This window comes from Leptidea sinapis, chromosome 4 (assembly GCF_905404315.1).
Source record: "Leptidea sinapis chromosome 4, ilLepSina1.1, whole genome shotgun sequence".
Lineage (NCBI taxonomy): Eukaryota > Metazoa > Arthropoda > Insecta > Lepidoptera > Pieridae > Leptidea > Leptidea sinapis.
This window is the reverse complement of record NC_066268.1, coordinates 1,202,890-1,217,641: the sequence shown is the minus strand read 5'-3', so window position 1 is coordinate 1,217,641 and position 14,752 is coordinate 1,202,890. Positions and strand designations below refer to the sequence as shown.

At 32.7% G+C, this 14,752-nt stretch overlaps 1 protein-coding gene across 1 annotated transcript in view; it reads right to left on the bottom strand.

Annotated features, from left to right (window-relative positions):
- LOC126980017 (fibulin-2-like) overlaps positions 1-12,602 on the bottom strand; it is a 54,215-nt gene extending 41,613 nt beyond the window's left edge. The window contains exons 1-2 of the mRNA XM_050829639.1: positions 12,389-12,602; positions 1,787-1,961 (exon numbers count right to left, since the gene is read on the bottom strand). Coding sequence (XP_050685596.1) covers positions 1,787-1,961; positions 12,389-12,449 — 236 coding nt within the window. The 5' untranslated portion in view covers positions 12,450-12,602. The remainder of the gene's footprint in view (positions 1-1,786; positions 1,962-12,388) is intronic.
- Positions 12,603-14,752: the final 2,150 nt, after the last annotated feature.

Below are 14,752 nucleotides of genomic sequence, written 5' to 3'. Positions count from 1 at the left end.
GATGAATTGAGAACCTCCTCCTTTTTTGAAGTCGGTTAAAAATAAAGGCATTATGCGAGCATTTTATTAACTATTATAAATAAAAATATATAATAACTTTAATTCAAAAAAATAAAGAAAAATAAAAGATCATCATCAAAGAACAATAAATAAAGGATCATCCAGCTACCACAAGTAGGTACCACCCGTTCACGAGCATGACGCATGGACCAGCCATCGCCTCCCTCGACCATATTTTAGGGAAGGGAACGGCCGCCACAAGCAGTGGCTTTAAGCGAGCATGACGATGCTTCTCACGAGAACTCTACCAAATAACAAAAGATAATGTTCATCCACATATATATAACAATACTCACTAAAATGCCTTTACATTATTCTATGATGGACTTTGAACTGTCAGTTTGGGATTCAGCGAAATGGATTCAGTGTTTGTCTTGTCTCAGATTACGAATGGTGAATTGTGAAATATTATCTACACTAATGCTTTAAAGAAGAAAGGTTTGTAAATTTGCATAGGTATATTTTTGCTTTTCATTAATAAACTCTAACGATCTTAAATTAAGGATTGGGCTCCGCTGCGCTCCCCTTACCAGTGGGAGGCTCCTTTGCACAGGAAGCCGGCTAGATTATGGGTACCACAACGGCGCCTATTTCTGCTGTGAAGCAGTAATGTGTAAGCATGGCTGTGTTTCGGTCCGAAGGGCGCCGCAGCTAGTGAAATTACTGGGCAAATGAGGCTTAACATCTTATGTCTCAAGGTGACGAGCGCAATTGTAGTGCCAGTCAGAATTTTTGGGTTTTTTGAGAATCCTGAGCGGCACTGCATTGTAATGGGCATGGCGTATCAATTACAATCAGCTGAACGTCCTGCTCGTCTCATCCCTTATTATCATAAAAAAAAACAGGCGTAGATGAAAAATGCGGCAACTAATACTACACCCAAGAGGGCGTACTCGAGCCAATCTCTAACAATGTGTGACGTTGACGTGCCATATGTTCTGTTAAACACTGCCGAGTTGCTTAGTAAAACATTGTGAAAATAATACTACATGAAATAAGAAAGACACTGGGATCACAAATCATCAGTAAGTATTTTATATTTTATTAATTTCAATGTAAAATATCACGAAGCGTAGATATGTTACAAAATTTTAAAGATGCCATTGAGTGTCAAGATGCCACGCACACAAGCATCTAAAAGTTGCCGTGATAAAAAAGCTATTTTTCTTAGGTAGTACGGTATCTAGTTGGACCGTAGCGGAGAGTAATCCTTAATCTAAGCTAACGGCGTTATCAAAGAGAATTTAAACACTACGTTCAGCCTTATAAATAAACTTGCTTTTAAGTGCAAAATGTTTAAAAATAGTCAATTTGCTTATGATTGGTTTATTCGAGTTTAATTGCAAGACTGCTTGACATTTGAAAAACTTCAGAATTATCATTGTATTGACAGTATTGTTAGCGATATAGTCTTTACAAAACATATAGTACATACAGGATCTCTGGTACACTTTTCATCATTTAGCTAGTCAAAAGAAAGCTTCTCACGAAAAATTAGCTTGTTAGTAATAAAAGATGAAAAGTGTACCAGGGATCCTGTACTAATAATTATATTGGTTATAAAAATAATTATTGGTCCCAAATCGAAATAATAACTATCTTAACTCTCATGTCGGACTAAACTACACTCCATGAAGTAATAATCCCCATTCATCCGATCATTAGATTAGTTCACTGGAAACAAACATCAGGACACTGGATATATATATATTAAGATAATACTTACAAAAAATATTCCTTGCAGCATTGGTCCATAGCGAAGATGCAAAAGGATCCATAAGCAGATGGTACTTCAGGTGGCGTTGATGAAGAGCAGTCCTCGAGGGAGTGACTCCTGGCGTAAGTAGTACCTTGATTGCAGCATAACTGACTGGTCTCTGATAATATGTCACCTAATGACGCTGCAAAGAAACATAAAATAAGCACTAACTTAATCTGATTAAGGATTGGTCTCCGCTGCACTCCATCTAGATACCGCACTACCTAAGAACAATAGCTTTTTATTACGGCAACTATTAGATGCTTCTGTGCGTGGCATCTTGACACTCAATGGCATCTTTCAAATTTCGTAACATACGTTGTTTTTACATTGAAATTAATAAAATATAAAATAATTACTGATGATTTGTGATCCCAGTGTCTTTTTTATTTCGTGTAGTATTATTTTTACAAAGTTTTACTACGCGACCCGGCTTGTTAGTTTTAATTATTAGCCATGTTTAACAGAGCATATGGCACGTCAATAACACACATTATTCGAGACTGGCTTGAGACTTGCCGCACTTTGCGACTACGCCTGCGGTATCATGTTGGAGTGCAGCGGAGACCAATCTTTAATCTAAGTTTACGATCTATGTAACCCTATAATAATATCCATGCTTGAAAATTTTATACATCTCATTAGGAAAAGGATGCAAGTACCTAAGCAACAAAAAAAAATTTACTATAGTTTTTGTATTGCATCAGATTTACTAAAACATTATTATTGGTGACAGAAAACTTATTAATTTCGGAATGTGTTAATGGATATTGTGGTGGCACGATGATCCTGTATCGGAAGCTCTGCATCAAATCAAATCAAATCAAAATCAGTTTATTCACGTAGGTCACGGAAATGACACTTATGAATGTCAAAAAAAATTTTTTGTCTTATTGAATCTACCGCTACTTCGTAAAGGGTTGAGCTAATGAGAAGAAGTAGCAAGAAACTCATTGCCACTCTCTTATATCAAGATTTACATTTAAGTACATCGATATACAAATCATTTCAAATTACAATATAATATGTAAAATGTAAAATGATGCAACAGTGTGTCTGTTCAAACGTCAAATAGTCAACGTCTTACATCAGATTCTTAAAGGTTATTTTTTTATAATCGCTTATAAAATGCTCGCAAAATACCTTTATTTATTTACAGGGTAAGTGGGTGGTGCAGTTACTGTACTCAATAACTTTTGTTTTGTATTAATTTACATTTACATTTTTGACTCACTCGTGTAAAGCTTTGACTATTTGACGTTTGAGTATGTTTGTTGCATCACTTTACATAATATTATGTTGTAAATTTTAATTAAAATTATTTGTAATAAGATGAATATGTAAATCTTGATTTACAAGTGTGGCAATGAGTTTCTTGCTACGTTTTCTCATTAGCTCATCCCTTTACGAAATAGCATAATGTATAAATTCAATAAGATTTTTTTTTGGCATTCATAAGTCATCCCCCTTAAATATATCTTATTCTTACAAAAATTCACAACTTGAATCAGTTGACACAGCTACACTACTGGGAATTGATTTAGACTCACACTTGACATGGAAGCCATATCTACAGAAATTAAAAAGCAAAATGTCATCTTTTACTTATGCTCTTTACCAACTAAAACGCGTAACAGATTTCAAATCTGCCCTTGCTGCTTATTATGCATATGCACATTCTAGATTATCATATGGAATATTAATATGGGGAAACTGTAGTGAAATAAAAGATATATTCATTCAACAGAAAAAATGTATCAGAATTTTAGAAAATATTCAGCAGATGGATTCATGTAGACCATATTTTACTAAACACAAAATTTTAACCCTTACTTCAATTTACATCCTAGAAGCATGTAAATTTGTTAAAAAACATTCGGACTTATACTCAACACTACCAAATAACAAGCGAAATAATAGAAATTTAAACAAATTAAAAATTCCCCAAACAAGTATCTCATTAGTGTCATCGAGCCCTCACCACATGGCAATAAAAATTTATAATCACATCCCAAACGAAATTAAAAATAAAGAGAAGCCTTCTCTATTTAAAAGACATCTTAAAAATTTTTTAGTTTCAAAATGCTTCTACGATTTACCCGAATTTTTTAATTACAAGTGTGAGAATTAGTTACAATACAGTATAAGAATGTAAAAAATGTATAAGACTTATTTATTTTATGTATAACGTTGCTGTGCCCTTGCAGGGCGTCACATATTGTCTACCCATTAATGTACCAACCATCCTACTGTAAAATGTGACTTGCAATAAAATATTTTGATTTGATTTGATTTGAATAAGTGTCATTTCAGTGACCTACAAGAATATAGTGATTTTGATTTCATTTTTATTTCATAAAGCTATAAAACCGTCAAATATCACGTATAAGACTTTTTTTATTTGCATAAATAATTCATCAAATCACTAAAACCTTATTTGTATCAACAATTTTTTTCAGTTTTTCATCTCGTTCGTAAAATTGGTGTTAACTGATTTAAGTTTTGTTTATTTTTAAAGTTTTTTATATGTTAGCATTTCACCTGATTTGTATATAATGAAGTCTGATATACTTCAAGTTCACTTATTTTTTTATAGGCTTATCAAATATATTCAAATCGAAATCTATTAAAATACATCACGGACCATTAAAAAAAGAAGGATTCCACTGTCAGCTTACATAGCAGTGAGGCACCAAAACAAGCCGGTAAACGTGTAAACATATAGCCCCACGCATACATTTACACTAATACAAGCTTCTTTTTTTACTAGTCCGTGAAAATACATCTTGTGTTTTACAATCACATATTATGTACTTTATGTTATATTGTGCAACCTCAACTCAAGTTAATATTTAGCTTCTTGGAAACTTAGACGTAAAATTGCTAATTTATTGCACAGTTAAGTCATTGATGGTATGGTAATGCAAGTCATTAACAAGTTACTTGAGAGTTTAATCGAATAACGGTTTACGGTGTTGTGAATGCACCAACTAAAATATATTCTTGATAGTGCCATGTATATTTGTAGGCATAGAAGTGAATTTTCTAGCAACTGTGGTAATCATAATATAAACACCAGTAAAAAAATAAACATGTTAAGCTTAGTTTAAGGATTGGTCTCCGCTGGGCTCCAACTTGAAACCGCACTGCCTTAGAACAATTGCTTTATTAATACGGCAACTATTAGATGTTTGTGTGCGTGGCATCTTAACACTCAATGGCATCTTTAAAATTTTGTAATATGCTTCCCGTTATTTTACATTGAAATTAATAAAATACAAAATACTTACTGATGATATGTGATCCCAGTGTCTTTCTTATTTCTTGTAATATTATTTTTACAAAGTTTTACTACGCAAGCCCGCATTTTAGTTTCAATTATTAGCAAATTTTAACAGAACATGTGGCTCGTCAACGACACCCATTGTTCGAGACTGGCTCGAGTACGCCCATTTGGGCGTTGTATTAGTTGCCGCACTTTGCGCCTACGCCTGCGGTATCTAGATGGAGCGCAGCGGAGACCTTAATCTAAGATGATAAGCCTTAGCTACTTAATTAATTGGTCTTTTCTTGGGCTATGTATTTTCTTCTACAACATTATGAAAATGCATAAAATTAATTAAATAAATAAAAAAAATAATATTATGTAAAACAATTATTCTAACTAAACCAACCAAAAATATTTTTAAGCTTGGAATTTATCACGACATATTTTACTTGCATTAAAACTTGTATTAACAAAAAAAATTACTTGTATTAAAAAAATATGTCGAATTATGTCGCGGTAATGCAGCCTAATAGTATCTAGTATATTAGAAATGACATCAATCTTACTCACCCAAACTAAACATGCGTCTAAACGCAGCACGAGACGAGCCAGCTACTTGATACTACCTAAGACAAGAACAAATTATGGCAAGCGTATGTTTATTTACGAGGGCGCACAACTTTTTAATAGTCTACCTTCATCTCTCAAAAAGATTGTCACTAAAAACATTTAAACGTGAGCTATCAGACTATATTGTTTCGAAGTTTTTATAAAACACATGTCTGAAATTGTTTGTTACGTGACAGTGCCCTGTAAAAGTGTGTGATTCTTAAATTTTGTGAAGAAGAATAATTACTATAATGTGTAATATGTATGTACTGAACATCTAAAGAACGGCGTATAAATTATTACATCATATTTTTATGTTCTCATGTAAGTGACAATATTATGTTTTTAATGAGAAATAAATATCTTTCAACCTAAAACGAATTGTAAATGAATCAATTTTGAGAAAATAAATGCCTTTTATGCCTTTTAATTGATTTCTGTCTCGGAATCTCAAATACATCGGCCTATTATTTAGCCATAACTGATTGCAATTATTTTAATAATATCATATATTTTGCTACGCACTCGCTAATGTAAAAATGATATTTAGTTAATTAAAACAGTGTTATCGAAACCGAGGCATGGTTTAAAAGTTATGTGTCTCAGACATTTCACAAAAGCACTCGACCCACTTTGTTGTCCCAATTAATAATGGTCAAGACATATGAATCACGGACACCATTTATAATTAACTCTTGAAGTTTATCAATTATTGTCAAGCAAAAATTAAACACCACAGAATAATTTTAAAATCACTGTGTGGGGTTTTAGAGTTATGTTTTAAACAATTATAATTAAAATCATCATAAATTTGGTTCTTATTAAATTTTTACCAGCAGAATCAGATAAATCCTGCTTGTACTCACCGGAAGCTTTCGGAACATTTTTTACTACGAAATTGGCTTTACGGCTACCTGTTTCCATATCCTCTAATATTTTTTCTAAGAACGCGATGTATTTCTTATCTTCTTTTCCCTGGCTTTCTAAATGAAGAATTTTATTTTCGAGGTCTTGGTTCTGAGACATGAGAAACGTGACTGAGCTTTCAATGTTAAAGTTAGAATTTTTTATTTTTTTTAGTGTTTTAGTGTTTAACAAGTTGAGATTCCCTAGTTTGGTTTTTAAAAAGCTAGACATCATTTCTTTAATTTCCGTTATAAAGTCGTTTAACTGGTCAATAATATCTATATTCTCCCACGTCTCTTACCTCTTTGAAAAACGTAATTGGGTGTTGATATTTCTCCATCATTCCTTACAGTATTGATCGCCGATTCCGAGGTGGATTTATTTAACTGCGAAGTAGCCAAATTATAATAGTGAGAGTTTTCGCTAGCCACAAAACTTAAAAACCAAATATATAAAAACGTGAAAAAGAAAAATAAAACAATATGACGGCTGAGATTCGATCCCTCGACCACGCGAAGGTTCGGATTTGTAATCGCAACTATTCAATCACTATTCCAATGACCGTATGATCGATGGGTTGAAATAGCCGAATTATAATTAGTTAGTTTAGTATAATTAAATGCAGTGTGAATGCAGATACAGATAGCAAAAAATTTCTTGAGGGTAATATTAAATTGTGTTAAATATGTTAATGTCACAGAGTTTATTCAGTCTTCACTTCTTCTTGATATTTTGTAAATATTCACTTGTTCACACTTTGCGTTCTTTAGTTACTGTGTTTAATTTTTTTTTATATATTGAGTGCTAATACCATTATGGATCGATCAGTGAGTACAAATATCTACTTATTCAACCCAATTCAAGGAGCTATGCACAAATTAATGTTTAGATACCAGTTTACTTTTAACACTTATAACATTCCTGGGGGATAACCAAATGCCCTTTCCACTTTTTTCACACTTTCTATTTCACTTGATAAATTATTATTTAAACTTTTAAATCTATCACGTAATTAAAAACAAATTTATTTATTTAAATATCCCGGAGCAAACCAAAAGTTGTATGTAATGTCTGACGTTGACAGCGAAGAGGCATAGAAGTGAATTTTCTAGCAACTGTGGTAATCATAATATAAACACAAGTAACAAAAATAAACATGTTAAACTTAGTTTAAGGATTGGTCTCCGCTGCGTTCCAACTTGATACCGCACTGCCTTAGAACAATTGAATAGAACAAAATTATTACGGCAAGTATTAGATGCTTGTGTGCGTGGCATCTTGACACTCAAAGGCATCTTTCAAATTTTGTAACTTACGCTTCGCGTTATTTTACATTGAAATTAATAAAATACTTACTGATGATATGTGTTATAATATACTATATTAGAAATGACATCAAAAAGAATTGTAAGGGAATCAATTTTGATAAAATAAATGCCTTTTATGCCTTTTAATTGATTTCTGTCTCGGAATCTCAGGTACGTAGGCCTATTATTTAGCCATAACTGATTGCAATTATTTTAATAATATCATATATTTTCCTACGCACTCGCTACTATAAAAATGATATTTCGTTAATTAAAACAGTGTTATCGAAACCGAGGCATGGTTATAAAGTTATGTGTCTCAGACATTTCACAAAAGCACTCGACCCACTTTGTTGTCCCAAATAATAATGATCAAGACATATGAATCACGGACACCATTTATAATTAACTCTTGAAGTTTATCAATCGTCAAGCAATCTTAAGATTAAAAATTAAACACCACAGAATGATTCTTAAAATTTGTGTGGGGTTTTAGAGTTATGTTTTGGTTCTTATTAAATTGTTCAACCATCCCGCGGTGTCAGAGCTCTATGCTTGAAGTACAGTTCAGACAGAAAACAACAGTTTACTGCCTAACAAGGCGGGCTCTGTTTTCGTTGGACGTCAGGAAGTCGAGCGGACTGGAAGGCATTTCTCCAATAGTGCTTAAAATGTAAGCCCCTGAGTTGACGCCGGTGCTAACGCGTTTATTCCAGTACTCATATACAAAAGGCGTAGTCCCTGACTCGTGGAAGTCAGCCCTTGTCCATCCGATCCAAAAAAAAGGAGACAGTTCGGATCCGGCAAACTACAGGCCTATAGCTATTAGCTCCCTGCTCTCCAAAACCATGGAGAGCATAATTAACCGTGTTTCTATCGGTCTAGGATATCATCCCCACCATCTGGATGTGTGGTGGTCCTCCACAGTGCGGTTTTCAAGGAGCTTTCTTTCACGTACCATAAAGCTGTGGAATGAACTTCTTTGTGCGGTGTTTCCGGGACGATACGACATGGGCACCTTCAAAAAAATCGTGTACACCTACCTTAAAGGCCGACAACGCTCCTGTGATTCCTCTGGTGTTGCAAGAGAATGTGGGCGGTGGTGATAACTTAACACCAAGTGATCGGTGCGCTTGGTTGTCGTTCTTTTCCATAAAAAAAAACCTATCTTGCGATTCGTCTTGAGGACTATGATGACTTGAGGAATATGGTATGTGGAGTGCTGATACTCCCTATGGAGCCCACTTTTTCGTATATTATGCAGTCAGCCTATTCAAATATTATAAAATAAAATATTTTAATGAAATGGCAATTGATAGATTAAATCACAAATACTTATAATAATTCCTTCGTATAACATAATTTTTTTGTAGAATAAAGGCTATTTTATTTTATTTATTCAACATGAACTGAAAGCAGAGTTGGTTTCAAATTAATTTGAATTTGGAACGTGGATATTTAAAAAGGTTCTACCACCAAAGAGATCAATTACGGACAAATTTTTAAGTTCATTATAGAGGTTTTGTTGAACACACCTGTTAATAACAGCTTTTTACGAACGATACTGAGCTTACGGTCATTTGGTAGGAAGCGACGACTTTTGCGAAATTAACTGATTAATAAGGAATAATAAAACACTTCCATAACATACACTGGACGATATAATAGACAAACCGGTTTTACCTATTAATAACCGTTAAATTTAAAACTACTAGTTAGCCAACGCAGAGCTGCTCAAATTATCGGAAATCCATAATCCAATCGTAATGCCGCTCAGAATTTTTGGGTTTTTCAAGAATTCTGAGGGGCACTGCATTGTAATGGGCAGAGCGTATCAATTACCATCATCTGGACCTCCTGCGCGTCTCATTCCGTACGGTAATCAAAAAAACGCGAAAATATTTTTTGTGACAAGTTCTTTACACACTTTTGACACTTTACACATGGGGAACAATGACATTGACATGACGTCATTGATGGGGAATAAATAATAATTGTAAAAACTAAAAACCAAGCTTTAATCACGGACTAGTAAAAAATTAAGGATTCAGCGCCGTGATATTAGCAAGCGAAGCACCTTTATGCTAGTGTGTGTGCGGTTACGGGGGATACCAGTTACACAATTTTTTCCCCCTACATAATCATATATGGCCACAAATACTTATATAGTATCGTTTTTACACTTTTTCACAGCGCACGACGGCATTTTTAAAACATTTTATTGATACGCAAACTAATCTGTCACAGACGATGACAATTCTCATAATGGCCGCCTATCGGCCTGTAGTAGTGTAAGTGTGTGCGTGGGGCTATGTATTTACACGTTAATCGGCTTGTTTTGGTGCTACACTGTTATGTAAATTGACACGGAGTCCTTACTTTTTTACTAGTGCGTGGCTTTAATAGAAAAATATATTCAATAAGTTTCAACTATTAATTATTGATACAAATATTTTATTGCAAGCAATATTGTTTCAAGTAGAGTCATTTTAAAAATGCGCCCAACGCTTTTTTACACTAAGAATCGTATTTTATTACTGACACTGTTCATGGTTTTAATATGTTGAAAATTATTTCATAATTTACTAGTTTTGTTTCTATGATGTGTTTGTAAATTTTTGTACTATTTTTTTTTGTCCAAACCTGACAAACTTCCCTGGTATCTTCTGCTACCAGCAGGCCCTTTTTTTGTCTCTAACCTGATAGTGATACATATATACATATATTTTTATTGAAAAGAGCGCAAAAAAAGAATGCTGGGAGAGTTTCTTGCGCCGCTTCTTCTCTCTCAGAGCGCCATTTGTTTCCGAAGCGGTCGTAGTATCTAGTAGTATAAGAAATGACATCAAAAAGGAAAAATTCTACAGGAATGAATTTTGAGAAAATAAATGCCTTTTATGCCTTTTTATGCCTTTACAAGAAACTCAACGGCCAGAATTTTCAATCAATAGAGTAGTTTACATTCAAATTCAAATATTTTATTTAAAATAGAATATAATATCACTTATTGAAAGTCAAAAACTACCACCCATTCCAAAAAGAATGCCAGATCTGAGAACAACGGGCGCAACAAACTCAGCAAACAATGTAACATCGTACAATAAAATTTATTATTTAATAGCCTGTGGGCGGTCGCTCCATTCCCAATCTATGGTATCATTACGAAACTCATTTATGTTTTAGTAGCCTTTACCACACCAACGTTTTTTAACAATTCAATTAGGCATTATAAGTTTATGTTTGTGCCTGGGGTTAACATTACGGTTATGACCGTTCCAAGCAAATTCATTTATGTACCTATGTGCCTACATAATAATTGCTATGAAAATAATAAACCTATTTTTTTTTTAAATATTCCTGTATAGCCCGTGTGGAAAAAGTCACCGGCAGACACTAGTAGGTACTTTAATATCTAACATACGAAGAATATAAACAAAAATATTTTTATTCAATCTTTACTGTGATGCATTATTTATTTCAAAGTTGTTATCTTTTTATAGAAATTGACGTTCAAAACGACTCAAGCAATTTTGATGAATAAGCCCAGAGAGTTATATTTTATTTGGGTTTTTGTCAATTCACTAGTCTTGTAGGTATGTAACTTGTTAAGCGAACTAAACATATTGTGTTAAAAACGATAACTACTTTACTATTAATTTTAATAGGGTTTTTTCCGTACTTAATTATACGCCAGTCAGATATATTTTGATGCACTAATATATCTAAAATAATTGGCAACTATTTATATAAAAATCCTCTGATGTAAATGGTGTTTGTCTAATCGAAAACAAAATTCGAATTATTATGAAGAAGAAACATATTTTTTTATTGTTCTAAAGTTTTATTTTTTTATCTGAGTATGTTATATTACGTACTCTTTATTATTAGGTATATTTTTAAAAATTGGCAACTTTTTATCATCTTTTTTTTTGGAAGTTATAAAACCTTAATTTTACTCAAACACTACTTTGTATTGTCCAGCAGGTATAATATAACAAATTAAAAATATCGTAAGCATAAGATGGAATAGATAAAGTTATTGTTTATGTTAAGTTATCAACACAGCTTAAGTTCAAGTATAGCAACAATAATTCCAAGAAACATACCTGGAATAATTATCAAATAGATGCAAATACATGGACAAAGGTAAATTCATAAATGAATATGAACAAAAACACCCCCGGGACTTTATCCGCGGCTTATGCGCTGAACCCTAATTTATTTTCAAGAATAACCTCACTTATTTCCTATAAATAAAATTATTAACAAATAAAAAAATATAGGTACTATCTGTTAGAGTTTAGTCAGAATCGGTCTAGCCGTTGTAGAGACTAGCCGGAATGGAAAATGGGTTCCATGTAAACTTTCATATTAGATGCATTTAGAAAGACAAATTTGACACTACAAACACACACTTCAATTTTATTTATGTAGATAATTTTATGTAAATGATATTTATTAAAAGATAATATAATTTACCATAAACTCCGTTCCTTATTTGCAATAAAGTGACAATAAAACACAAACACAGCTTCCACATTATCACTGAGTAAATAAACAATTAATGTCAGGAATTTGTACTATCGTTCCATCTCACTCTCCGCGCACGTGTGTATCGAATGATCCATGGATCCTTGATCACTGCGCAGGAGTGTTCGCCCGGTGCGTACCCAACGCAATCTATTTTCGAGAGCTCTGACAACTCTCTTATGTCAAAGAACAACGCATACGCAGATGTTATACGTTCATGGAGGTACTAATTTGGATAATTTTCAAACTATTTCGACAAATCTTAGATAATTTATACGTCTAGATAAAGACTCTTGCTGCTACACAAACGATGAAAACAAGCCAGATTTATTACTTTGGTGTACGTGATAAGCTACGACTTACACTCGCGATTTGTATGTCTTTTTGTTTTAGGGTTGCATGCAATGCTCAAAATAGAGGTTAACGATTATCTCAATTTTTCGTCGTTTTCACAGATGTCACAGTCTATCTATGCGTACAAAAGGATCTAAGCTATTTTCAATGGGCTAATTATTACTGGGTTGTTCCTGTACATTAAAACATAACTATGTTTATTTTTTTTTCATAAAACCTAAGTTAAAAAAATAATACGAATATTGCGATCATCTCAAAATAAGGTCTTTACAATTGCAAAAACTTTTATTACCTCTGGTTTATCCAGTCTATTTACTATGTTATTACATTAAACAATAAAATAGGTAAGATCATAGATAGATAACTTGTGATTATCTGCCGTTTTCAATAACGTATCTCTAGTTATGGATACATTGCTGTCACAAAAAACAATGACCAGATCTTATCTATCCATAGTTATGTCTACTATAGTTATAGTCCAATGCTTTATGTCGATAGGTTGTTTTAATGATGTAATAATGAAAAGGCTTAAAAGAATAGATTTGTTTATCTGTAGTTAAGTAAACTAAGGATAGATAGGTTATAGAAAACGGCCGTAAATAGATCATCTGGCATATAAATTTTTTATTGGTGGTTAATAAAATACCGTGAATTTTGCTTATTTCTTTCAAACGCATTACTCTTCAATACAAAAATAATAGCAAATTAATAAAAAAAAATATATAATAAAAGTTTTATCTATCTATAAACTTTATCTCGTACATTATTTGCTGTGCCGTATCTGCGAAACGCTTACTCTACGACATTATCCCTCCTACGAAATTAAGTCAACGTCAAAATGATATAGGATTTTTGATTGAAGCTTCTATTTATTTTAATTAAGAAAGTGTCCGTTTATATTAGGGTTGTCATATGAAAATTAATTAAAATTACTCACTCAATTTAATTTTATAACTAAATTTATACTCGGATTTATGATAGTAGTGACAAACCGGGTTACTATTTTGCCGATGTTACTGTTTTGCAAAAGGTGATACAGAACTCACTCATCACTTCAATCAATATTGTTCACAATGATAGTTGTCAGTGCAGCCGATATTAATACCATCTTTGTGCTGCAAAAGAGGGCTATTCGCGCTATTTATAACCTAGGTTCTAAAGAATCATTAAGAAAAAAATTAAAGAAATAAAAATTTTGACTGTTGCATCTCAATATTTTCTTGATTATGTTCTATATGTTCATAAACACTTTAAGGAATTTGCTAGACACTGTGATAATCATAATGTTAATACGAGGAACAAAGATAAACTTGATATACCTAATACTCGGTTAAGTCAAGTTAGCAAGTCTTTTATTGATGTGTTACGAAATTTCAAAGAATTGTTAAGAAACGTTTATTAAGGTAACTATAACATAAACGATTTTCATGATGATACCACAGACGGGGATCGAAGCGGACACCCTCAGGCTCTTTAATTATAAATGTTTATTGAACGATATTACATTGTAATCTATATTTTTATAAAATAAAAGCCTTAATAGATATTAAGATATTAAGTGCGGCTATATTACTGCATTTAATACACGTTCACAAAATTATCACCTTTTTGCTCTAAATAGTAATTCATTTTTATTACACTAGAAATAAGGGCTTGCTTGTGACTAATTCTAGTAGGCTTTAAACATAATAGCTTTAAAGGTAAATTTATACACTTTTATAATGAAGTCCCAACCACTGTTCGGGTATTATCTCTAAATAAATTTGAAAGTTTTATAAAAAAAATGGCCCTGTCGTAAATCCTACTACAGCTGAATATCTAAGTGATTGGAAAGCCTGAGACTGGACTATGATTATTTTATAGCAATAGCAATAGTACAATATTGTATAATTTATTAAAGAATGCTTGGAGAGTTTCTTGCTCCGCTTTTTCTCTCTCACAGCGCCATTTGTTTCCGAA